Raw genomic sequence first — 27,851 nt, 5'->3', positions numbered from 1 at the left:
ATGTCTCTCTCATGCACAAAGTGTATTGGAACTTCATATACCAGAAGGGAGGCAGGGATTGAATTTCAGTGTCCTGAAAGTGAGACTGGAGAGGAACCATTCTGGGCTGCTGTTCTCTGAACCTCAGACACCTATGCTCACCTATGCTCTCTTTAAATGACTCTGGTATTCCTAAAGTAGACAGATTAATGCTCTCCTCTAATAATTTGGCAGAATAACAAAATTTATTTACTTAACACATAAGAGAAATTGAAATTTGTATATCCGTTACTTAGTTGCAATGAAAAGAAAAAAAGAATAAATTTTAAAAGACATACAAAGATGGCTGGAAAATAAATATAAAAACCTGCATACATTTTTCCCATGGAAAAAGTGCTAATATCAGTTTTCAGATTTAAAAAAATATTTTATCTGGAAGGAAAATAAATCCTTTTCTTTTGAAACTTCAAAAACAAATTTCTAAGTATTGAAAATATTGATATTTAAGTTTTGATTTTAAAAAAGTGTGTGTGTCTATCAAAAGGATGAGGGTGGCAGAATATCACTCAAAAGAGGAGATAATCTTTACTAACTCTTAACTGCACACTTTAGACAATAATGTACACAGACCTACACTAATTCCCCTAATTTACATTCAGAAAGGCCTGGACTCATTTGAATACAAGATGAGTTTTCATTTCCCTCTCTCCCTTTGCAGCCCCACACCCCTGAATCATACTGAGCTGGGCTGAACTGCAGTTTGAGCCCCAGCAGCGCACCAGCAACTGAGCAAGCTGATGCCAGGGTAAATCTACTGAGAATATTGTTGGCAGCACCTCAGCTTGTGCTGAAGGAAGTCCTGAAACTGTTCTGCAGGGCTGCTGAACTGATTTCAAGCTTAGATTTTTTCAAGCAAGCACAGAGGCCCAGACCTTGCTTTGCCAGTTTTTCTCTTCCCAGTGAAAGAGAAGGTTGTGTCATCCTTAAAAGCCTTCTTATCAGTTTAAGAAATCAAACCTTCAAGATCTAGGAAGCCTTAAACTTGGAAGAGATTTCACTGGAAAGCAAAGAAACCATTGTTTAAAGATGCAGTACTCTTCACTTTCCTACAAAAGATCCAACACTACAAGTTCCAAATAAGCACTGTGAGTTGAAGCTCACGCTGACACCTCTGTAATTAAAGCATTCCAGCATCAGATGCTTGGCTTCTTGGAGAGACAGCAATAATATCTAAACAGCCTGAAGGAAGACAAATGACAGATTCCATTATTTTCTCTGGCTATCTCCAGTATCATAACCTTTTCCTTATCTTGGTCAACACACACACTGAACGGAATAGGACTAAATTTCTTTTTAATACTCTGACACACTGCATTGCTCTATACAATAGCAGCAAACCCTGTACTCACAGCTGCCCTTAAAAATCAGTTACTTCTATTTTTGAATTCTTGTCATCAATCATCTATGCTAATTGGCCAAGTGTATGGCATCCCTATAGAGTATTAAATATCCCAAAATAACTAATGAGAAGCTTTTTATTTCATCTATCTTAAATGAAAGTGGTATTAGAATAAGAAAGTATTTCCTTCTTTGCCACTGGCATTCAATTAATATTTATGATGTTTTTCACTATATTGCAGTGATATGACAATGTTGAATCCCAGCTAGAATGAGGATACAGCACTTAAAAGGAGATTCTACTCTCTTTCTATCACTCATAAAAGGAATTAATAATTGCAAAGCAGCTAACAATTGCTTCTCAAATTAAATCATATTTATCTTCATATTCTAAGCTGGAAAAGGAATCTCAATATGTAGCAATAACTATCTTTAAAAACACTAATATTGTGAACCCATTTATTAAATATTTGTAAAGCTATTTTATGCACAGCACTAATGCTGACTGATCAAAGCATATGTAATTAATGGACAAGAAAGCAATCATTGCAATAATGGAAATCTTATTAGCATAAAAATTATGTTGTTTTCAAAAACTCAGAATACCCATATAAGGAAGATACCACTTATTCCAGACTATTTTTCTGAAGCCTATGAGCCAAGTCAACTTCCTTGGAAGGGCCATATTGCTGTGCCTCGTGGTATCGGAAAAAACTTTATTCTCTGTAGAGGTACTTGTAGGAAATGATTGGGAAGTTTCAATGCAGATCTGGGTATCAGCTGGTACTGCTGGACTATGTTACTGTCCACATTAGATAAAGGAATTTATGCAGCATTGTTTTTCAATCTTATTTCTTTCTCTTCTATTACCATCTGCCAGATAAGTTGCATTGGTAACCCCTAGAGATAGGGAGGCATTCATCTATCTCGCTCTTCTTTTCCTTATTGGAAATCTTCCCTCTGCAATGTGGCAGAGAGGATATACAGGAGCAGAAGAGATGAGATGCTTACTGCTGCTGATATGACTTTTTTGACTCAATGTGTTCAGAAAAGGGATTTTGCTTACTAACCCCTGACAATAATTTTTGTGGCTGGAAGCCAGGAACAATTTCCAGCACTCTCTGACTTATCTCCCGGGGTGGACACAGTCTGTCTGACAGACAAAGACACAGTGTCCGTACTCTTTTCTGCCAGGGTATGTTCATACTCTTGAAATGAGACACAGTGTTCACACTCTTACATTTTCAAGACTGAACTTTATTTTGCTCCCCATGTAGTGCACACAGGGAGTAGTGGATCGAGAGATAGAATTGCTCCTAGTTGCAAACTTTTTTCTATCTAACCTGCAGAAGACTGTCAATATCCTATTTAAAGGTGATGTCTGGAGAAAAAATTCATGTCTCCAGTCTTTCTAACCAGTATTTGATCAACAGCATCACAGAAAATATCTAAAGTCTTTTACTGATATCAGAAAAGTATAATTAATACAAATTTCTCTTTCAAGACAGCATTAATCTTTTTTTGTCAAAATGTACCCAAATGATGTTTTTTATCCAGAGCATGTACTACTTTATTAATAAAGCCCATAATTTGAAGATTTTCTGAGCCTCTGAATGTCTTTAAAATTTATTCCTAGAAGTTGAGTAACTTCTCACTCCACCAAGTTTTTATTAATGAAATTTTCCCATTGAAAATAATGGGCTAAATATTATTGATGATAGCTAAGCAAAACAAACCTTCTTACTAATTGAAGTGAGAAGGATAAGACTTTCTGTTTTGCATGTGGATATTAGAGGCCATTGTAACCTTTTTGTCCAAACATCATGCATTTCGCATGCATTTCACTGAAATTTAAGCATAAGGCATCTTCTGTCTTTATTCAATGCTGTTTAATTTATACAATTTACAAATGCTGTGGAGCACTAGGATAAATCTTTGTTTCCTCATGAGTGAAAAGGATGGTCAGGTAGTCGCTGTTGAGGCAGGACAGGAATGAAGAGAACTCTGACTCTGAAGGCTGTTGAGAGTAAAACTCTTATTTATTTAAAATATACTGCTCTTTTATACAGAGCTCTGCAAGGACCAAATCCATTGGTTCTAAAGTGAAAACAACCCACCACTATTGGTGCAGAGTGCTTGATGCACAGTGATAGAACTTAATTATAAACAATGTGGAAAACAAGAGAGATAAAGAATTATTTATATTCTTTCTCAGCTCTTTCCCAGGCCTCTGCCTGGATAGAAACTCTCAGTTTCTTCCTTTGACTGAATCTGAGTCCCACATCAGGTGATTATAAAATATTCCCTATTTTAAAAATTGTAAGATAAAGCATATGAAAATCCGTTTGCCACACATCACAGAGATGCTGAATATTACTTACATGTGTGGAATAGGGAAACAGCAGACATAGTATTTTCTATTTCGATTGTTTATATTTAATGAAATAACTGCAAATTCCATGTTGTGATAATCTAGTAGCCCAGCATCAGAAATGGTTTCCTTAAAGAATAACTTCAATTGTAGCTTGAGATGAACCATCTTTAGTTTCAAATTTATCTACAGAACCTATGGTAGGAAAAACAAGTATTCTTCAAATTCACAACCTTCTATTGGAGTTTTAATTTTAAATTTTGTGTACATCAAATGCTGCAATCTTTCTCCTAATTCTCTTCTTCCCGACATGTATTAGCTATACTAAAATTGTCCCTTTTTTTTTTTTCCTGTTGTATTAGGTAAAATTAAGATTGTTTGGTCACTGTATGTAGTCAAACAAATGTGGTATATCTCAGTATGATGCTTATCAGGGAGATGTGTTATTCCATAACTTTAGCCTTCCCTGTAATGAACTAAGAATGCTGTTGTAGGAAGCCCTTCCCAACTTACATTTTGTTTCCTGCCTCTTATCTCTTTTACCTGATGACGTAAACAAAACATCAGTTGAAAAGACAGTTGCTTAACATTCGAAATAAACAACAGAGCAAAGTACATTCAACAGAGCTACAGTCTTGTGTTAGCTCTCCTCTTCCCATTTAACCGACAAACACTGCAAAACTTCAGCAAGCTTCAGATCCAGAAAAAGCTCTCATGTTTTGCCAAACCTGGCTGTTCATTTCAGTGTGCAGCAAATATGAGAAGTTTCTCATTCAGACACACTGCATGAAAGACCACTCATTGAAAAGAAAGATCATGCAGACAGTTGTTATAAGAATATGCACTCAGTAAGAAAATGCATTCAAATTCAGATGTGTTGGCTACACTTCAAACATGCTCCACAACAGAGCTCTGATTGCTGTGTCTGACCTTCACACAGAGCCCTCTCACCATGCAACTACTGTTAGAGGCTATCACAGAATCTGTCTTCAGATAGAGTGGGAATAGAATGCCTGTTCTGGAGCAGGCTTGGCTCAAGTGCTGCCTCCACATGCTGCAGCGTCCTGGGTCACACAAACCAGCCCAAGCCCACTGCTCCTGGGTTACTCTAGCTCTACACCAAGAAAGAGCCCCATGAGTGGCAAGGGAGCAATTACTCTCAACTCCCAGTTCCTATCAGCTTTCAGTTTACTGCCCAGCATGGTGGGTTTGCTGGTGTTACAGAATCGAAAAGAAAACAGCAAGACAAAATGGGGAAGAACTGAAAAGCAGCCTTGAAATAAGAACACGACACCATTTTTTAAGATGAATCATCTTTCCTTCTACCATATCCAAGATGGCTAATCTGAAGAGACTTATGACCGCTTCTGCTAAAGCAAAGAGCACCATCTGGTTTTAATTTTTCTTGTTTTCACCTTTTTTTAGCAGGATGGGGATATATGGCCTTCAAAAATTTGTGGCTTGCAAATTACATCATATTTAAACTTCACTTAACCTTTCTCTACAGCAAACTCAGGTCAGGTTTTTAAAACAGATCATAAAAACTGTGCTTGTCAACAACTTCCTAGATGCAGCATTCAATGTTTTTTCAGCTTTTCTACATAACTAGTAGGAACAAGCTTCCACCCTTCTCCTGTTGCCTTATAATCACTTATAACCTCTTTTTTGGTTTGGAGAGTTTTTAAAAGTGGTTTTCACTTCATCCAGATTTAAAAAAAACAAACCTACATAAGAACTTTAAGGTGTGAAAAATAAACATTCTAGTTTTGGAGAGAATTTCGACACATCCAACTTTTAAATATTTTGTATTTTTATTGTTAAAAGCCTGCCATCGGTGAGTATAAATGCATGCTAATTACTGCATATTTTAGAAGCACTATACAGCAAATATGAGAATCACTTGAAAGTCTTGCCTCTGTTAACATTATAGACTAATAAACTGGAAATACTCTGCCTGTAAAGGCATCCGTGTTATCCTGCCTGCAAAGAGACTGCACCAAGGAAGGCTGGGAAAGGTGCCAGCTGTACTCACCTACATCAGTACTACCCTCCTGCAGTTAATTACAAGATTAAGCTGAAAACAACATGCAGGCTTCAGGAATGTAGAAATTAGGACAGGAAAATAGCCAGTGTTTACTACAAAATAAGGTAGGTCTGAACAATCTAATCTTCAAACTAAAGGCAAAGAGGGAAAATAGTGAGAAAGATAAGCATAACTGCCCCATCTGTCTGGAGTAAACTCTGGAATAATTTACACTGAGAAAGCCCCTATCACACACAAACACTGCCACTACAGAAAGATGTGAATTAATGAATGGAAATTCAGAAAGCCACAACACAAAAGCCAACATCATGCATGTCAAATACTATTTCCTCTCTCAAATCACAGTGTTTAAATCAATGGCCTGCTCACTGCCACATAACTTCTTAACATATGCATTGGTGGAGGAATTTAAATCAAATTAAGAACATAGGGATTAATTTCCTGGAGAGGATTAAGCCCTTGCCATCTATACTGAATGGTGAAGAACAAGTAAAATAAGATATTTCCACAAATATTTGAAGGAGGTAATCAGCAGACAAAAAAGCTTTTTCATTTAGGAACGGAAAAGGTAAAGAAGAACTGTAGCAGGAGTAGCAGATTAGATCACAGCACAAAGGCTAGGACGGAGAAATATATTTTTAATAAAGATTTCAAGTGCTGGTCATGACCAGCAGGATTTTTTTACAATATAGAAATGAAAGCAAAAGATAGTGCCATCTTGGAGTGGAGTTGAAATTGTAGAGAAGGTAGCAAGATGAATATCCTGAGAAGGGGAAGGCTTCAAGGCTGTGCACCACAGCAGTTTGCAGAGCAAACCATCCACATTTGATAACTACAACTACTGTCTAAGTCAGATAGTGATGTCTGATTTCTGAATGTATTTATTTTGGCTGCATTGAAAAAAGATGGACCCAATGTTGCATTTCCCTAAAAGATTGTGGTTTTTAAAAGTAAATTTTGTCGTTGTTATAACTGAAATAACATTGAAACAACAACTAAATCTTATGAATGTAATAGTGACTAAATATGATTACCATGATGGGATAAATAAATTTTAAATTGAGAAAATAATAATAATACTTTGACAGAGAAAGGTAGCCACCCCTCTTTTCCTTTCTTAAAAATCTCATTTAAGCACAAAGGAATTGCTGTGTTTGAGAATTTTTTCACTTGTTCCCCTTCTTATATGAGATCGGCTGCTGAATGAGATTATACTAGGGACACATAGGGCATTTGGAGCAAGTTCTTTCCTGGCTCCTCTCACCTATGGACTGCCAGGAGTTACCAAGCTTTGTGGAAATGTAGTTGGTATGAAAGACACGAGAAAATAAGGCTGCTGTGGTGCATGGGGATTGCATCACACACAGCTGGATTTTGTGATGAGCTGAGAGGAGTCCATGGTTTGCAGACCTCGAAGAACAAAGCCAACCTAAAATTAAAACATTAACTTCAATTTTATTATCTCCATTTGAATTCAGGATATTCTATGATTTTGTTATATCTTAAGATCATAAAATACATGCAGTTTTCAAAAACCTTAACACGTTATATTTCAGAGGCAGCACTGCCTCGCCTGTCACTCAGAGAAGTGAAAAGCATGTCACAGACTAGATTTTCAGCCATGACAAGCCCCCAGGCGATGGCATGCCTTTGTTGAAAAACCTAAGCCTGACATGCCTTTAATTTCACTGAGATGCGCATTAAAACTTGTATAATATTCACATTTTGTATAACAAAGTTTAGTCACTCTCACATTTGGGTTATTGTAAAACAGTTCCACAAAGAGGGGATACTAAATATTAACTCTACAAGGGAAGTACTTCTTTGTAAAACAAGGAATGTACCCTTTAAATACTTGATTCAACAACCCTTCTCCAGCCCATTTGGAATACTCATTCTTAATATTCAGTGTATATTAAGCACTTTGCTTAATTGGATCCTAACAGAAAGACCAGTATGAGCCCTTTGAAAGCCTCAGAAAAATATTTTCCAGAAAGAAAATATGAAAGACAACTACTCTGCTCCTGATATTTTAAAGTCTAAGTAGAGAAAACATATTCTGCAATTCTTAAACATTTACTTTTGCATTATGTGTTCCTTCAATTTACAGCAGAGAGATATGCAGTTTGATATTTATAAGTGGGCAACACTTAGGATATTCCAGGTTTATTTTATAATTATTATGGAGTTCTTTTTAATATTTATTTTTTATCACTCATCACTGGATGAGCCTTTGACCAACATACCAACTGATTGAAATCTTTATCTAAAACATGCTATAAATATATAAGACACATAACATGATTATCAGTATATACGTAAATTCCATCATCCACTTTTCTGGGAAATACTTCATAGGTGTATTTCAATCAGAAATACAATACTGTATGCTTATGTTTAAATACCCACTAAATACTAAGTTGCAAAATAAAATCAATATTCTAGGTGCTTAGCTGCATCTTTAATTGCCTGAACATTTTAACAGCTGACATTACTCACTGGTGCAACAAAAAACCCCAGAAAACTAAAGTGCCCAGATCTTAAAAACCCCAAATGTCCAAACATATCACACAAATATGAAGAGAAATAATTGGCAAGGTAGTTACATTTTCCTTCCTTCCTTCCATCCATGTGCATGCTGTTTGCAGGAATAGTCACAGAAATTCATGAGCCCAATGAGTCAGATGCCACTACTTAGGTTTTAAGGGAAAGTACGCTTAATATTCATGATTCATAAAAACTACTTATCCAAAAGTTTTCTGAACCACATCTACAGGGATTTCTCGTCCCTCTGTCACAGCTTCTTCCTTAGCCCAGGAGCAGCTGAGATGCGTTTTAGAAGTACTCTGGAGCAGGATCCCTCCCCTCTCTCACAGTCTAAGGGTTGACTCAAACTGGGGAAATGGCCCCTGCTGTGTCCCTCGGGACTTAGTAGCTGTCTTATGGAAAACAGACTTAAAACAGAGAGGAAGCTTGCTTTTCTGTACACTGTCAGGAAAAATCCACTCAAGGTTGTCTTTCTTTCCACACGCTTTCCCCTTATTTTCTGCAAGAGGGAAAACTTGACACTAACACGCATAGGTCTGGAACATTAGACTGAAAGCTGAGCATTAAATCTTTTCTAGAATACTAATTGTGGCTCTTTGGCCTCTATAATATAACTTTCATCTTCAAAATGGAAATTAGCAGAAAACATTATCTAGATGCAAAGAGATCCAAATTTCCACAGTGCCACAGTCTTTGCATTTAAAGAGTAGGCTACAGAATAAATCTCATTAAAATGAATAGCTTTAAAATCACAGACAAAAAGTTATGAATCAATTAACAATTCCAGAATTTACAATGGAAAGGTTCTTGCAAAGCATTTGTGTTGTGCTGCTGCTGTGAGGTCTACTCACAACAATCAGTGTGTGACCCAGTGTTTAATGCTGTGTTCGTTTGTTGTGCACTCATCCAAAGGGACCAGCAAATAATTATCCCTCAGCTCTATGTGTAGCTTGACTGATTTATTTCTAGATGCAATTTAACTGATGTATGTGTTCTTACCTCAGGCAATTTATACTTTTAATCCCCAATCAAATTTTGTAGTGTCATAATTGCTTTTCTTATATGTTTGCTTTGCTCCTATATCAGCGAAACTGTCGTAATGGAGATGAAATTGTGTAGCCTGACACCAGGAAAAGATTTTAATTTAAAAAAAAGGAAATTAAATGACAAGCTAGATATTATGCATCTCAAATGCCAGTCTTGAGTGTCATTCATAACAAAAGCATCAATAACAAAATTTATGAGATTTGACTATGATCTTAGAAAACTTAGTGTTAAGAATATCTAACAGAAATGTCATTGAAGTCTCTCTTGGACATGCTCACATACTTCCCTGGTCTGAAGCAAATATCTGAGTTCAGCAGAACAAGAACCTCCAGGCTACAGAAGTTTACCTCTGTCTCACAGGTTCACATTCAGCTGAGACATGCACTTCTGACCACTGGAACTTCCTTTCTCCTTTGTAACTCCTGAAGAACATTTTAACCAAAGCAGCTCAACACAAGCATGCTGAAGCTGTAGCCCCACCACGCCTCATAGTCACCAGGCAAATGCAGCAATACCACAGTGTATCAGAAAGATCAAGCAGTAGCATGCAGAACAAGGAAGCCACCTGGGGAAGATCTTCAGTGCTCGAGACTCCACAAAAAAATCAACAAGCTGTTTCCTTCACTGCATGGAGCAGGACCCTGTCCTTCACTGGGGGTGGCTGAGGGAGGGAGGGAAAATTGCCTTGCTCTGCTGCTGCCTCTCACTCTGAGACAATATTCTTTGCAGGCCCTAGGTGTGGCTTTTAGCCCTGGCTACTCTGCAATGATGACTGCTTTATGCACAACATCATCCTAACTACACGGTCTAAAACAATTGAATTGCCATCTAATTCGGCAGCCAGGATGAATGAGGCAGAACTGAAATTGCAAAGGCAGAAGAATTTCACCAGAAGTTTTGAGGCACAATTTATGAGGTAGAAAAAGTGTAGAATTTACAAACTAATATAATACCTTGATTTTTCAAACAGTTTAAAGTCTTGGCTCTTGTACAGCTAATTTATACAGACAAAACTCCCTATGTAAATCCATCATAGATGGAAAACTGTGCTGATTTTTAAATACACTGTTATGGAACCATGCTTCCCTCAAATAATTATCTATAATCTCTTGACTTGTGTTAAGTTTCTCTTGAAATTTCTTCAGTTTTTCAGTATTACAGCCATATTTGCATGTCACCATGGAGCACATAGAGTATTCTCTTCAGTGATGATGAAATATCATCCCTGGACAGCTTTACTTACAAAATCCATGATACTGTTTGACAGTGAGTTCACTCTTTGTACTCAGATTATCTTGTTTTGGTTAGAGTTGGGTTGTTTTGATTTAATTACCTGTGAAAACACCTACTGATTCTAAATAAGTGGCATCTCACAGACACTCTGCAGATTATGCTCAGGATGAAGGGCCACTCAGCCAAAAAGTTTTGATGGCATGTAAGTGAGAGGGCTGGGTATAGCTATCCTTGTCTTAGCTACATACACAAGATTTAATGTCAAAGCAGTTCAAGAAGTTCTTGGATGAAGGGCAGAAAGATTTTTTAGGAGATACAATAAGGTTTAATGAAGCTTTGGCTAGATCTTGGAGGCTGATATATAAAAATATAGATGCTGTTAAAAGTAACAGCAGAGTGATGTGTGAACTTCTTTATAGAGCATGTTCTAAAAGAATAATCTGATTTCTGACAGGTTAGTAGGAGGCATGGTTATAAGTTTGGGTGCATTTGAGGTCAATATGAATTACAAAATTGGAAAAGTTAGTGTCACACAGAAAGATTCAACAAGTGAAACACAACAGGTCCCAGGCTTGATTAAAACTGTTCATAAAAAATGAAAGAGTCTGATTCCTGTCCAGTGCTTTGGGTTCTTATGCCAACATCTTCAGCTGTCCCTATGAACCAGATATAAAGTGGGTGATAATGCAGAAATCAAAATCCTAGGATTATTTTTTTTAAAACATGTAAAATAGAATTACCTACAAATTGTTCAAATGAGGTGGTTGGGGGAAAAACCCAATAACAGGCAGCCTACTTTAGTTTTCCAAATACTGCCTTTGATCTCGGCCTGCATTGTCATGGGAGGACTGAAGCTGGTATGCAGCCCAAGTGGAGCATACTGAAGAGGCTCCATCAAGGGCCCTGCTGCACTTTCTGCTTCATTACCTTCCAAATTTTTATGTTAAGAACTCCAAGGGGGAAATCCTACCATGCCATGTACTCTATTGAAGTGCAAGATCTCTTTTGTTTTATGATATCCTAAAAAATAACTATCTTTATGTGGCTCTAGCAGAGGCTAGAAAATGCTGAACTCATCCTCAGCAGCAGCAACAGATGAGAAAACAACCTATAAGATTGTGGGGAGAAGAGCAGAAAGTAGCAAATACAAAAGTTCTAAAAGCTGACTTCAAAAATACTACAAAACTGTTTGAAAATGTACTGTGCATTTATCTGCAATAAATGCCATTATAATACTTTAACTTTCCTGTGTTTCACTAAAATGCTTGCAGGCTCCAAGAATCCTATTTGTAACTGGAGCACCTCTCCAAGGAAGAAAACTAGTTCATAGAAATCATGACTGCCAGAAAAGATGAGCAGTGATGTATGAAAATATAATCCACTGAACATCAGACCTGGCAACCTCAGAGCATTTCCAGGCTAAGTCAGCTAATAACACCACTCTTAACACTGCTGCAGGTGGGTTCACACTCAGCAGAATTCTATATTCAAGTTAAGAAATATTTTTGCCTAGGGCTGCTATAAAGATTAACAACGGTGCAAAATATGTTAATTTGTGAAGCTACAAACTCAGAAGTGCTGCAGAGAGAACAGAGAGAATTTAAACAAATACAGTTTTAAAAGTCAAAAGTTTTTTACCAGCCATAAAGTAAAAATGTCACATTGCAAAATATTCCCCAAGGGAAAATTTTGATTTTAGGTGCACACAAAAATTCCCATCATGCTAAATTCCAGTTCTTGTAACATCAAATGGGTCACTATCTGTGAAGACAAAATAGGCTCATTTTTAAAGCTTTTTAAAATTGCCCAGTGATGGGGTAACCTAGATGAAAGTAGAACATAAATTAAAGTTTGTCAAGCAACTATTCAACAATGGAGAGATGTGCAATTAACCTGAATCAATAGATCTTTGTAAATGTGGTATAAAAACTGTAATAGAAAATGTACATATTTTATTTATTTTCTTTGAGTATTCAAAACAGTGCTGTAAAGGATAAATATAAGCAGGTTAGATGTAATTTTATACTTCAGAATTTATTTACTAAATGAACCTGCTTTCAGATCTAAGCACATTTAGAAATGTATTTATCATTTATGAGCTTTACTCATTCTCTAAATGCTCAAGAAAAGCAGATGTTGAGAAGATTTTAGAGTAATATGATGAAAACTCTTCAAAAACAGTAGAAAACACATTCTTGAGATTTCAACAAACTGGCTTATGAATATTCTTCCTATTGCTTCAGCCTTCAGAATATTATTTGTATGCTTCAAGGTTTTTCATTTATCTTTTTTCCATGTTTCATTTTCCCAGCCATCTGATACCCAGTAAAGAATTACACTATTGATCAAAAAAATTACTTAAAATGAGCACAACTGATTACCAAAACAATCAGCATTTCTTTGATTTAAATGACCTGCACTTAAAGTCACAGGCCCTTATAGTCATCACTAGATATTATTTTTAAATTGCTATACTCCACCCCATTATTTTAATCACTCACAGTTATTTGACATCTGAGTAATGTAATTCCATATAGTACACTTGACACATTCTCCAAATGCACTTGAGCAAGCTCTTGAGCCTAATCATTCATTACTAACTTACAGCAATACACCTGATCAGCACTCTTGAAGTATCTTCACTAATTCCAGACAGCATCTCAAAGGAAGTTTCTCCTACATTTTCTGTGAGCAAAAAGGATTTTGGAATAAGGTTTTGAGTTATATTTGCAAATTGTTTATTAGAGCACTTTGCTAGGTAAAAACCACCTCCTGCTCATGATGAAGCTAAAGGAGATTTGTCCCTGATTGAAACAAGAAGAGGATCAAACAATAAAATCTTATTATATTTTGACTGCACAGTGAAATAATAATGAAATGAAAGTCTACTAAGAGAAGGGAGAACAGTAATACTAAAATTGTGCATCTTTATGGCATTTATTGTCCCAGAGGAGTCCTGGTGAAAAGCTAGTAAATAATAATTTCCTCATCCATCTGAATCCTCAGTAAGAGTTTTAGATACACAGAACAGAATAACCAGAGCTGGAACAATCCCAAGGCAGCAGGGCTAACATCTGTTCTCGTGGAAAATAAAAGAACTGCAATTCCCTCAAGCACTCAGGAATTCAGTTTTATAATATCTCTAAAATATGCTAACTCCAAAATAATAGTGTTTTTAAACTCTAGAATCATGACAGAAGACCATATCTCAAATATTAAGCTAAACCAGGTACTTCTCTAGTGCTCTCTTCTAGGAGGGAAGGGATATAAATCATATGTAGCTCTGAGGAAAGAGTTTACAGACTGAGGCTGATGCAGGATATCTTGCTGCTCTGAGCACTGCACACTGAGAGAATATGCTATGCTTCAAGCCTCTGTGGTGGTACTCATCCCCAAACCACTGAGCAGATGAGGGTTTGGAAATATCCATGTAAGATGTCTTTGCTTGTAATTTCAAATGGAGACATATCAGACAGAAACAGTAGCATCCCTAAATTTGCCATACATTTTTCCTTCTCTTAGGGTCACCGGATGCAGGAATATCGGTGAAAAACACTGTTGCTCTGGAATGCCCATAATTCATAGATTTTTTTTTTTTTCTTAACTTCACTGTATCATCTGCAAATACACACCTGGCAGTATGGTTGAGCTGTGCCAGTACCAGCCTGTATGACTCACACAGCATCTGTCAGTAACCATAAAAAAGCCTCACTGACTCTTCAAGACCATCAAGCTCCATCTAGTACATACTTATATGGCCCTACTAAACACATGGTCCATGCACACCTGGCTTATCTGGACTTATTTCTGTGGAATTGACATAATCTGTTGCTGATCTGCTCTTCAACAAAGACAGTAATATCAATTTCAGGAAATGCATAGGTAAGAAGATGTTCATTAAACTCTAAGCACTAATAAACAAATCAGAACTAGAACAAGAGACACTGGAGACTGGAAATTCAGAAGTGTTCAGTGATGTAGATTAGAAAAGAGCCTTCCAGGAAATCTTTTTCCTTCCCATTATATTCTCCTAAATACACATTTTCCTGCAGTTGTCCTTCCCAAAATCACTGTTCTTAAGAAAGCATGTGTGCAGGCTGGGGACTTAGCTACAGATATAATTCCTCTCCAGGGCCTCTCCACCCAGCACGCAGACCCTGCTGATACCTCGTCTGTTCCCTCTGCACTCAGGTTATTTCTCTCCTGGGGAAGGAGCAGTCATCCTTTACAGACAGTACTTGAAAAGGAGTTGAAATAATTTTAACCTGCACTATGTAATCACAGCTCTCAAGACAGTTGTTTGCTAGGCTGCTGTACTGTCTGACACACTATGTGCTTCAACAGCTACCAAGAACTGCAACAGGTCCCAGTGCAGCTAAAGCACTACAGACTTTCCCTTCTCCATCACACCCCTGCATCTCGCCCTACAGCAATGTTTCAATCCTTCCTAGGGGGTGTTGTACCTGCTAAATCAGTGACAGAAATGGAGAAATTCCAAACATAAATTTAGAAATTTACAATATTGTCAATACCACATGCCTTTCACCACCTTTTCTTTTTGGATAATTACTTCAGGGGAGACTCTGTCAAAGCAGTTCTTACAGACTACATTGCAAACCCTGAACTGTTTTTATGGACTTGTATATGATGAAGAGAGGTGCTGATATTTTCTTGCTGATACAGGATCATCAGCAGAGATCCACACTGATGTGTCATCTACCACTGATCACAAGATACTGACATGGTTTGAAGTCACAGTACAGGTGGATGGAGCTACTCCCGATTTTCTATAATTTTAGGTGATGACATTTTGATGGTACACTTGTTGCAAGCAGGAAATTTCACCATAAGTGTCTGTAGAATTTTATCCTATCACCCTTTTTCAGTAGGCACACAACACTTCCTATCTCATATAAAAAAAAACACAACTTGTTGAAGTAGGACATGGGGTTTTAATGCAGTGATAGAAGGTACATAACATCTTTTTCTGAACGATGGTGAAGAGGTGGCAAAGGTATCTACCTAGTAGTATTTCTGACTAAGCAGAAGACAAAAGGCCATCTATTCATCAGGGAAAACAATATGCTGCTTACTCCACAGACACCAGAACCTGTAGTTCCATGTTGCTGGTCCAACACATGCACACTGCTCACTCTTTCAGTATCTTGCTGTTTTCAAAGCGGCCTCTGTAACAATTTCAGACAAACCCAGCTAGCAAAGGAAAAAACTGTCTTGAAAAGTTGCTTTTAAACCATCAATACCCTCTCCCACCTTAACTGCTGATGTGGAGCAGGACAGAGCTTTCGTAAATTTAACTTTTTTCTTTAGTCTTTTCATCCTTCAAATTCAAGGAATACTGACAAGAAAAGCAAAACAAAACAAATGAAAAAGCAATCTCAGCATATAAATGAAAGGTTGATTAGAAACATGCAGCTAAAAACCAAATCACACTTCAGAAAAAAACTTAAAGTTTTGATACTACTGAAATGAGCTTGCTTTCTTTAGAAGCTTGAAGAGAACTACCCTGTGAAGTACAAACCTGCACCACCACTCCAACAGTGCAATAACCCTCCTTTGAGTTTTGCTCTTTATTATTTGTAGGGACTTCCACTTTTTGTACAAAAAGTAGCAAAAAAGCAGCTTCTAGGGCAAATTAAGCATTATGTTAAACACTGCCTAGATACAGACAAAATTAAATATAAAACAGAGGAAGCTAAGAGATATCAGCCAGAGAATGTTTCACTAGCTTTTCTATAAATGTATGTTGTTCATTTATTTTCATCAAATATCCAGCTATTAAAATGACAGATGCTACAGTAAGTGTTCTACAACTTCAGACAAAAGCCTTTTTTATTTGACACCTACTACAACTATTAAATCGTCAACTGCTGATTAGCTTGAGGGCTAATCTTTGAAATGTCACAGTTAATTTCAGATCTCATTTCTAAAAGTTAGTATTTCCTTTTGTATGCAGTTTTACACTGTTGGCAGATGAAAACATTTGCAATGAATTTTCCTAATGAGCAAACATTGTTTATGACCTTATGCAAGCTTGCTGATGGCTTAGTTTAGCAGATCTTTATATTGAGGAGTCTCCTAAATGAACTGGCCACATAGAGAGCAAATTAGTTCAACCCACTGTACTGCTCTTGCTTGCTCAAGGAATTTGGACAATTTACTGGAAGTCAGGAGGGAGTAATGTAGGGGAAGAGATTCATCATATTTATCTCTTCTCAGGTAAATGGAGATTCAAGGTTCAAGAAAACCAGAAAGCTCTGTAGGGAATCTTGCACACAGCCAGATCCCAAGTGCTTTTCTTTTTTGTGCTACACAAGCAATGCCTAACAGGAATCAAGTTCTGAAAAATAAAAAAGCAAAGCAAGGCATTAAATTCAGAACAATTCATACTCACAGGGTCAAGTTTAGAAAAAACCTGAGATTCACCAAGGGTTGGTGGCATTGTGAGTGTGTGTGTGTGCATACATTTATAGATTTTCCTATGTGTTTTGCTAGCTTTTTGTACTCCCTCAAATCACTCAATTATAGTTAATATCCAACAAGAAATTTTCAAATGCTCAAAATTAATTCAAATTTGATTGAACTTTCAAAAGCATTTCTCAGTAACAGATGTCTTTCTAGTGTCACGTATTCCACTGCACACTAAATCTCTACCCTCTGCCCCTTTTATAAAATTTAATGTTCTTTTAAAGCTCTCTTCTATATTAACAAGAAATTGAAATTGAAATTTCTGCCTTCCCCCCAATACTTTTAGTTTTCACCCTACCTCAACCATGCCAACAAAGAAAATATAACTGCAGTTATAAATAGCCCTTGAGGCTTAATTCAGAAGTGTTCATACAAAATTAGCCGCACTGATCGATGCTACTAACAGAAATGTTCGTTAGATTCCCATATTAAGGATAAATTAATCCTGCTGAAGTCCATGCTAATTTTATCTGATACTCTGCCAAAGACTGACACATTTTTTAATTTAAGCATCTTGGGCATGTTATTTTTACAGGGTGATATGAAATAATCACTTTCTCCTGTTCCTATTCTATTGCTAACATGTCCTGTATTTCTGAGATTCCTGTACAGCACAGAGGTTTCTGAAGCCTGGAAATTGGAGGCAAGCTGCTAAAATAAATCTTCAGAAATAATCAGCATCAAAATACAAAGCAAACTTCATATAAATAAGCATTTCTCCAGATATGAAAGATGACTAGATCCATTCAAATGCAGGATGCCAGGGACAGACTTGAAAGCTATTTCATGGCTGTGGTTTCAATTGTGCAGCAACTACTGTGATGGAATTTTATCCTACTGTGCTAGTCTCTGTCTGACATAAAAGGAAAAGACAACACTGTATTTAATTTTCTCACTCCTCCACTGCAATTCTTTTTCCATTACACAGAAATAATAGAAGGTCATAAGGATGAGAAATAAATTAATAATTTTGAAACTTGATTTACAATAACAGATAGTAGCAATAAATGCAAGAAGCAGAACACCCCGCTGCAACAGTTCAGGCATAAATCAGTGAGAATGGTAACATTCATGACTTCACATTAGTGACATAGGTGAAGCAAATAAAAAATTTCAGAAAAACATTTTTAAAAAAATAGTGTCATGTTTTGAATAAAAAAGGAATTAAAAAAACCCGTTTGACACGCACTGTATTTTTCCCAATACTTGGCTCCCCCATGGAATCAAAACAAATTTCTAATATCCTGAGAAAAAAATGTGGTATTTAATATGGCAGCCTTCCAGTGCCCAAAGGGAATCAACAAGAAAACTGCAGACTATTTACAAAGGGATGTAGTGATGGAATAAGGGCCAATGGATTCCAACAGAAAGAGGACAGATTTAGTTTTGATATTAGGAAGAAATTCTTTACTGTGAAGGTGCTGAGGAAGTGGAACAGGTTGTCCAAAGAAATTGTGGATGCCCCATCCCTCAAAGTGTTCAAGGCCAGGTTGGATGGGGCTTTGAGAGGGCTGGAACTAGATGGACTTTAAGGTCCCTTCCAACCTAAACCATTCTATGACATCTTTCCAAGTTTAATCAACTTTTTTTTGATAACAAATATAAATATTACTGTAATTGCAATTTACTGTGTAGTCATCCATAGTCTCTACAAAGAGAAGACAAAAGGGAAAAATTTCTAAAACAAAATCCATCTATTCTCTAGACAGATTTTGATTCCGTATACACTAAGTGTGATTTGGTATCCTGAGAAGATGGCATTAATTCCTCGATAATTATTAAGCCTCCAAGCTATATCATGGTAGCATTGCACAAAATAAAGTTTGACTTTTCTTCTTCTTTTTTTTTTTTTTAATTATCCCTAAGACAAACAGATTTGCTTTAGGAGAATAATTCTGACTCTGTGGAAAATTCTCTTCAGCTTTCATACATACATGATGAACATGTTATAGGTAGAATGCTGAAAAATGCTACAGAATTGAAATGCAGATATATACATCTCCTAGACATATATTTTTTCCCCATCACTTTATCACTCTGTACTGATTCAAAGCAGTAACCATTCAGCAGAAACCTTGGTTGATTCTGCAAATCTAAATTACTCCCAGTGCCTCTACCAGCTATATCAGGGAACTCCTCAGACATCTAAACTGTGTCAAAAAAACCTCTGTAAACATTTCTTCCATTTTCTGATGCTCACGTTATCAGGAAGAATGTGTATATTTGAGAAGACGAATATATTTAGCAAGGCAATAGGACCTGGCACTTGATAAATCACAAGGGTAGTGTTGCATTCAGTTTATACAAATGTCTCTATCTAGATTAAGAAAAGTGGAAAAAAAAGGTTCAAAATTATTTTTTTTTTATTTCAGAACTTTCTCATTTCTAACTGATCAAGTGCTCTGATAATGAAGGAAATTTAAAAAATGCACACCATGAAAGCCAAACTAGTCCCAAATCAAAAGCACTCCTGTCCAGAAAGCTGATTATTGAAGAGGGGCCACTCTAACCATGAAATGCCTTATTCAAGTGGAAAATGGCCAACACCAGTGAATTTGAATGTCCTCCAGAATTTGGACATTCAGATTAATTAAACTGTAGGAAGATCCCTGCAGATCTTTCATTTTGCATTTCTAATCACAAAATCCTTTTCCACCTGTAAAACCATATCTAGTTTATCTTTGTAAAAGTGTAGCAGATAGCTGTATTACTATTTTCTGATAAAACACCAAATTTATGTTTTCCTGCTATGGATTCAGAATGCACAAGAAATTTATATGGTAATCAACATGATTATAAGTCTGATAAGTATGAAGGCAAAATAAAAGAAAGAATCAATTTGCTAAGAAAAAAAATCCAGAAAGAGTGCAGTACCCTCAGGAATATTTAAGGAATATCCATAATTTCCCTTCCAATAGATTTCTGACAGCAGAATTAGAATAAACATTTTTTTGCTGAGTTTCTGTTGCATAAAAATAGGATTTATCATGTCAAGTCGCTGGGCAATAGCATTATCTGTTTTCTAAATGCTGTCTCCTTGAAATTTTTTTAAAAATTAAAAAAGAACAAAAAGTTGAATGAATTCTATTCCATATAATTAGGAACCAACACACTTCATCCCAAGTCTTTTCTAGATTGTTTAAAAAATACCACAATCCCCTCCCCACTCAATGGCGTTGTCTTCTATAAATAATTTCAAAGAAAATGAAAACTGGGTAAAGGGATTTATTATTTATGACATTACAGTGTTTCTGATATCATATTCACAGAAAGCATAGAGAAAGCTACTTAATAGATTTTCTAGGTTTAGATTCTTGTCGACATCTTCTTGTTTATCTTTTCTTATCTAACAAATAACAACATAGTTTTTTATTGGATGAGTTTTTGAATATTGATAAGATTTAGTCCTCCCTTCTGTATCTTTTTTTCCCCCAAAACTCAGGTTATATTTGGCACAGATAATCTTGAATAAAGGAATGTCCTTTTCCTTTTTAGAATAAGTTTTTTAAAATAAACTGCAAAAAACTTTATTTTAAAATACATATTCTGGAAAAAAATTAAATTAGATTTAGCACTCCAAGACATAAAACTCTTATTCCAGTGAAAGTTTTAAATTAGGTCACAAATGACAGCATTTATTAAACTGAAGAATAAAAAGTTTAAAAATATGTCTGGTAAAAATCAATCTGCTTCTTCAGCTCCAACTTTCTGAACACTATAATGCAAAATAATTAATACTCTTCTAAAATTCTATTTTCTCCATGCTTGTCTGGAAAAGCTTTAGCATTGTGTGTTGTAAGAATGTGTAGTTGCCATAGACTTTCTTCTCTCCATATCTCTCTCAATAAAGTATTTATGTGAATTACAGGTACAGGAAGCATGATCCCTGCAATTACCAGATTTGGGCTGTGCATTGTCATTATGACTTGGTTGACCAATGATAAAGAGAAACATTTTCCAGCTGCCTCAGACAGGTACTAAATACAGTGAATAATCATGCAGTAATTTCTCTGAAAACCATTATACTTGAGATTATAAAGTAAGTAAGCATAGCTGAATGTGGCTGTAGAAGCTTTGATTCATTTCCTCCCTAAAGGGATGCTTGTGAGATTTTGCTGGTGTCTCTGAAACTAGTAAAAAAGAGCTTTCTTTCAATCTTAGATTTTTTGGGTTTGATTTTGTTGGGTTTTGTTTTTTTTTTTTTTCTTTTTGTTGTTGGAGAGGAAGCAGTGAAGGGTAATTAAGCAACGCTAATGAAATCTATCAATTTCACCATAACTGGATGCAAAACTAAACAGAAGGCAAAAAGGATAAGAAAAAACATAACAAAACAAAAAAAACAAACCAAAAAGGAACTGCACAGCAATAATCAATTTCAAACCTATTGATAGACATCATACATGGAATAATGCAGGACAAATATAACTGAGTCCCTGCAGATTCTGGATCATAACTGCTACTGTCTGAAAGCTTCATCAAAGATCCAGTCCTATTGTGGATACAATGGAATGACAAATTATTTTGCTGAAATTTTCAGTCTAATTTTGTGCAAAAAGAAAGTAAAATTCATATTGTGCAAGCAACTAGATACTAGTATTGTCTTGCCATATGGTTGGGTTTTACTTAGAAATTCTGAATTAATTTCAATTGTGTGTACCACATCACAGAAAGCTTTTTCTGCAATTTACAAGGACACCAAAAGTTTGAGCCTTTACACTTTGTTGATGTATTTGTGCAGGCATTTGCTCCTTGAACCCATTTCTGACATGTATGACAACCTTAGTTCTCTACTTCATCTCTACGTGTTTAGATGTTAATTGATATCCAAGACAGTTTGTTCTAACATAGGGACAGGATTTTAGTAGCTCCCTCCAAGCTTCTCCATACTCTTGATGCAAGGAGATGCCCCTCTGTGCACCACTGAAACACACTTTTCTTCAAACACAGTTTTCCTTATCTAGCTATATTGCAGACCAAGCACATTGCTTAACAAAGCATGTTCCAGTACATTCCTTGTTGCATCTATTGGAAACTCCAAAGACCATTTTCCCTGAAATGGAGTCTGCTCATCTCTCTTGATGAGCTCTGCAGACTCCTGAACACATATGCATCCCTAACTTCCAACTGATGTTGCCACAGATGCAATTAAGAAGTTTTAAGACCATACTCCTATCACCTGTTTTACTCTGCTAATAAGCAGAAGAAATGCAGATTCTAAAAATAAAAAATACTAAGGATTTGAAATTACACAGTTGAAATCAGAATTAAGTTCCTACTGTATATGAGCAGTTTTTAAGTCACTGTGAGCATGCTTTGTACTCAACTGTGAAAAAATTACAAATTATAAAAAAACTTAAATCACAGCTGAAGCATATTGCAAGAATATCTAGGATGTACAGCACTGGAGTTAGAGACAGTGTACTATAACCTATTATCAAACCTAAATGATGGAGAGAAATCTGTATTTTCAGATCACATTCCAGCTACTCCTTAACTGCTAAAGCTTTCGCTTAAAAGGTCACTGCAGCTTGCAAAACTTGTGGTTCCTTTGAGACCACTCTGATTTGTTAATTCAGATGACATTCATGCTTAAAAATCTGATAACAGGAATTGTACAGTGTCATCCTTTGGCATCTGCAGACAGGTAATGAGCAAGACTGTCAAGGCATGAATTTTTAATATAAAGTGGAACTGGTAGCTCTGAAGATAGAAGCAACTCTGTTTCTTTTTCAAGCGTACTTAATATTTAATACTTGTTTCAATTACTGACATAAAATCACAAGCCTCTTGCATCCCACAATTATCTGATGAGGACTTACCGTTACTCCGAAGAACCTGGTTTCATTCATAGCACTCAGAAAAATGTTGCCAAGTTTTTGATTTGAGTAGTTAAAATCTTCAATTTTTTGGTGCTCATTGGTGGAATTCAGATAACTCATTGCCCGCTGTAGGGAATTGGCAATCACCCATATTCCATCATAAGCGTAACCATGAAATTTGCTGGATTGCCCATCACCACGTCTAGCATTGTATTCCTTTTCATACTGCTGTGGAGTCTGCAGAGGAGATAAAATTCATTTTTACCTCAATACTTAATATTTTACAGAGTTGAATCTAAACCAACACCTGAAACTGCATCCTCCAATTTAGAGATATGCATAACTAATACAGAAAAAGCCTCCAAAATAAAAATTATGAAAGAAAATAAAATTTAATAAACATATATAGTTTGATTTAAAAACTGGTGGTGAGATTGGGAAGAGGAACTAGGAGACAGACTGAAAGCAGTTGTACTGCCTCACTGTATAAATGACAACTTGCTTTATTTTATTTTTGTAAAAAAGGCTCCAATTCAACCAAAACTGTACCCTGTGAGCCATAGTACTAGAACAGGGAATAAGTATCTATCCCTGCAAATTAGTGGTCTGATTACACTTTACAGGATAACACAAATCAAATAACCTTTACTTGAGCAACTATTTGCTCAATACGAAATTTTGAGTGGAAATTTGTCTATATTTTACAAGTTCACTATGTTCTGGATGGTGTGCTGTCATATGATGAGCTACCCTTCAGTAAAGTTGCCTTTCATGCTCACTCAGCAAGGCATGAAAGGCAGATAGAAAAAAAAAAGATGAAAAGCAGCAAAATCAGGCATGTTTATTCATTGGTCAGAGTTTGTATGAATTTGTTCTGTGATAAAATTGTATGTGTTTTATGAAAACACCACATATTTTTATATTTAAAACTAACCTCACCTCGTGCTCCCTAGTTCTGAGAGACACAAATCACCATTCAAATTGGCCATTTGCAGAGTAGGTTTAAATATAAGGGTTTTCTGTTTCTGTGTTCATCTATTTAACTTGAAGTGACACAGCACAAGATACTAAAGACTGTAATTCGAACTTTAATGTACATTTAACTAGAATGTTCATACTGGGGGAAGAGGGCAGATTTGAAGCAAGGGACTTCACTGCTTTCTTACCCTGTAGAAAATTAGATTTGATTTTCAAATATTTAAAAATTACAAACTAGTGGAAAGTAGTGAAACTAACTGATGGCTGCCCAGGTCACTTGGTAGAAGAACCCTTTAGGTTCACCTCCCTCCTTGGTGTTTTACTGTGCCAGCCAGCAGTGAGAGAACTACTGGTATCATAAAATAGATGGAAGAAAAATACAAACCCTTCCTGATATAGTCTTATTTGTTTTTGAGCTGAGAGGCTCAAAATCCACTCCAATATAACCTTCCATGGCTGTAAGAAGATTTTTGCTGAGACACTGTGAGGAATTAATCCAAGCTTCCCACCAAAGATTTTCATACCACCCTGGAATAATCCACTGATATTTACTGCCATACATTTCTTCATCATAAGCCTGCAAATAAGAAAAACAGAAAATAGACATTTTAATAGAGATATTGAACATAAACCCAATTGCTTTTGGTTAACTTTTTTCATTATTACTGAAATGATGGTGTAGTTGGGTTACACAAGCAATTTAAACAGTTTAGAATAATTACTTGGTAATAATGAAGACTTTTTTTGAAGACTCCTGATTTAGAATTTGGGAAATGAGAATTTATTAAACCCTGTTTTTCTTCAGTGGAAACAGAAAAATGAAACTGTGTTCTGGAACTGAGGGAGTTAAAGGGGAACACAAACAGAAGACACAGCTTTCCACAGAAAGTTCTTTATAACACAACTATTACATGAGTGATAGAACCACCATGCTACCACATTTAAACTAAGTAATTTTTACCATTAAATCAACCTAAGGACTGGGTTAACAAGAAAACTTGGATCATAGGCACCATTGAATCACACGTGGCTAAAAAGCAGATTTATATTGATCTTTATGATTTTTTTGATCTTAATGATTTTTTTTTTCTCAGCAAGAATTTTCTTCATATGAAATTCTATATTGTTGGAATACTGAATACAGCCTACTGTAATACAAGATACTGAGATTATAGTTATCTCCTTTCAATACTTAGCAGACATATACAACAGGAAACAGAAATACTTTCTTAGGCACATATGCTGTTGAGCCCAAAAGCTGATCTATTCTCAAATATTCTCTTTGATTGGGAAGAGTGTTCTAGTATAAAATCAGCAAATTTTATCTCAGATGTTTCTCTTACTGTCTTGCAACTAGATAGTTTTCTTTTGAGATTTCAGTCAGGCTCCATTTCAAAACGGGAGGTTTCATGTTTTTTTGGCTCCTAATATAAGCAATACTTGAGTAGAAAGCCTAAGATAAAAATAATTTTTAGAAATACATGGTGCAAGCTTAGAGCTCTTAACAGGAAAACAGCTACATTTTCACAAAAAATATTACGGAAGGAGGAAATTATAAGAATGCAGACAGGACATATCATTCTGAAATAACTGTTTTGAAAAGTATCCCAAGGATCATACAAAAAGCCTATCAGAGAAGTAAAGATCAATAACAGAATATACAAAATAGGACAACCTCCTAAATATGTTAATACACAAATTAAAAATGGGCTTTTAATCTGTGAAGTCTATTATAAGGGTGCCAGTTCAGTTCATAACAGTATTGTGTAGAAGGCAAACTTATTTGGCCCCTGGTTGCAGAAGCTTTTGTTCAGACAAAATCAAATTTCATGCCTTTGTATGCAATGCTGCTTGAAAGTCCTGTCTGCAACCTGGTATCTTGCATCTCATATATTACTTATTCCACAATCCACATAAACAGTTTGTCTTTCTCTTGCTTGTTAATTCTGCCCTTCCAGGAATATATGTGTTTCTGTCCTCCTACCCACCTGCACTCCTGCACAGCTATGGAGACACTGCATTCCAGGGCCACCTGCGAGGAAAATAGCAATTCCATCGTGCAGTACTCCCTTCTAAATGAGTTTGCATTATACAGTTAGGTCATTCCAGACCTTTCAGTCACTCAGTGGTTTTTTATCTGACAGTTTTCAAATCACGAGGACACAAACTGATACAGAATAGTGCTTTCAGAGAAGGACAATCTTGTGCAGCTTCCCTTGCTCTATAAAGTATCAAATTATGTGTTGCCAGAAAGAATTGGCTGTGAACTATTCTGAAATTAGAGCTGCTGGAAATTTTCTGTTTGCATAAGCACTTGTACTGTTTCCTGCATAATCTGTGAATGCCCTGGAAAATAGGCTGAAAATTGAAAGTTTCAAAATAGCCAGAAATTTCATCTTGGAAACAAGGGATCATTCCCAACATGGTTGCCTGAAAGACTGGGTTGCACTTTCACATTTTTACACCAATCTGGTTTAACAAAACACAAAACAAACACTTTAAGAGCTGTCAGCTCTTCCTTTGAGATATAGTGGAATGACAGGGCTTGAAGGGTAGTCTGGGGAAGGCAAAAGTAGGAAGAAAATCAGATCCTCTGAGGCTGAGCACTATGACCATACAGTCATTTTTCTAGTGACAGCACAGCTGACAGTATTCAGATATTTCAGTGTTTGGGTCCCAGAAGACTTTTTGCAAAATGATGCTTTTTTGCCACCATTTTCTCCCTGTTGATTCTGTTAAGTGGAGATTATTTTGATGCTTAAAAGATACAAGTACTTGAAACACATGGATCTTTCTTGAACTGTTTGAATGCACATAGACCAATACGTACAACTTTCAGTTTCTAACGGGAAGGTTTTCTGGCAAACAAGAGCAAACTGAAGAAGGTTTGCACATACTTTGTACCACCAGAACAGCAAAAAGTAGTCATACATTTTCCTTAACCTTTTCCCCATACCCTATGTAGAATGCAAAGCCCTGAGTTGCTGTCAAGCAGCCAGGAAACTGTCATGGACAATTTTTGCCCTTGTGAAACTGAATTTTTATTTTTTTAATTTAAAGCATTTTCTTCTTGTTTGAATCCATAAATAAATGCAGAGGTTAATGTAACGGATGTTTCTCATGCAGCAAACAATTATTGGCAATTTATTGATTGTTGAATTATTAAGTTTTGACCAAAAGGGCCTATTTTTTATCACAAGAAACTATCACATTCATCCCACTGAGGTGAAAATTAATTATAAAGCTAAGATTTCCCATAGAACTAAAATTGCTCACTGTTTTTGACACTGGTGAATGAAAAGCAAAGCTTATTTAAATCCTTGTAGGAAATATCTGCCAAGATTCACTTTGACTTGAACCAGTCCTGTCCTGTTTTTAAAGTTTGCTACTGAGTTATACTATCTTTTAGCCCAATTTTTTTGTGTGGGTGTAGGTGTTGGTCTCTTCTTCCCAATAACAAGGAATAGGAAAAGAGGAAATAATCTGAAGTTACAATAGAGGTGGTTTAGACTGGATATTAAGAAAGACTTCTTCACTGAAATGATTATTAGGGTTCAGGGAAGAGGCTGAGTCACCATCATAGGAGACATTCAAAAGATGTGCAGATGAGGCACTTAGGGACATTACTTAGGGTGGACTTGGCAATGTTGGATTAATGGCTGGACTTGATAATCTTAAAGGTCTTTTGCAACCTAAATGGTTCTAAAATCTTTTATAAACTACTATGGATGTCCTAAGGAAACCTTACAGAATATGACTGTTGAATCCAGGCAGAAAAGTGAGGCAGAATTTAAAGGTTTGACCACCTACATAAGTCATGACCAAATAGTATTTAGGATATACCTACAATCAGAAAAAAAATAAAAATCTTGCAATTGTGAAAAAGCACCTCCCTTTAACAAACTCAAAGCCTTTTTCTGACTGACATCAGTAACCCTACAGAATATAA

General features: G+C 36.1%; 1 protein-coding gene across 2 annotated transcripts in view; it reads right to left on the bottom strand.

Moving 5' to 3' along the window:
- The window catches only part of GABBR2 (gamma-aminobutyric acid type B receptor subunit 2), a 450,589-nt gene that overhangs the window by 203,955 nt on the left and 218,783 nt on the right, over positions 1-27,851 (bottom strand). For both annotated transcript variants that reach the window (XM_085573703.1, XM_085573704.1), the window contains exons 6-7: positions 24,288-24,479; positions 22,925-23,161 (exon numbers count right to left, since the gene is read on the bottom strand). In XM_085573703.1, coding sequence (XP_085429829.1) covers positions 22,925-23,161; positions 24,288-24,479 — 429 coding nt within the window. The remainder of the gene's footprint in view (positions 1-22,924; positions 23,162-24,287; positions 24,480-27,851) is intronic.

This window comes from Lonchura striata, chromosome 2 (assembly GCF_050655825.1).
Source record: "Lonchura striata isolate lonStrDom1 chromosome 2, ASM5065582v1, whole genome shotgun sequence".
NCBI classification, from domain to species: Eukaryota; Metazoa; Chordata; class Aves; order Passeriformes; family Estrildidae; genus Lonchura; species Lonchura striata.
Note: the sequence above shows the minus strand (reverse complement) of the source record. Positions and strands in the feature narration are given on the sequence as shown.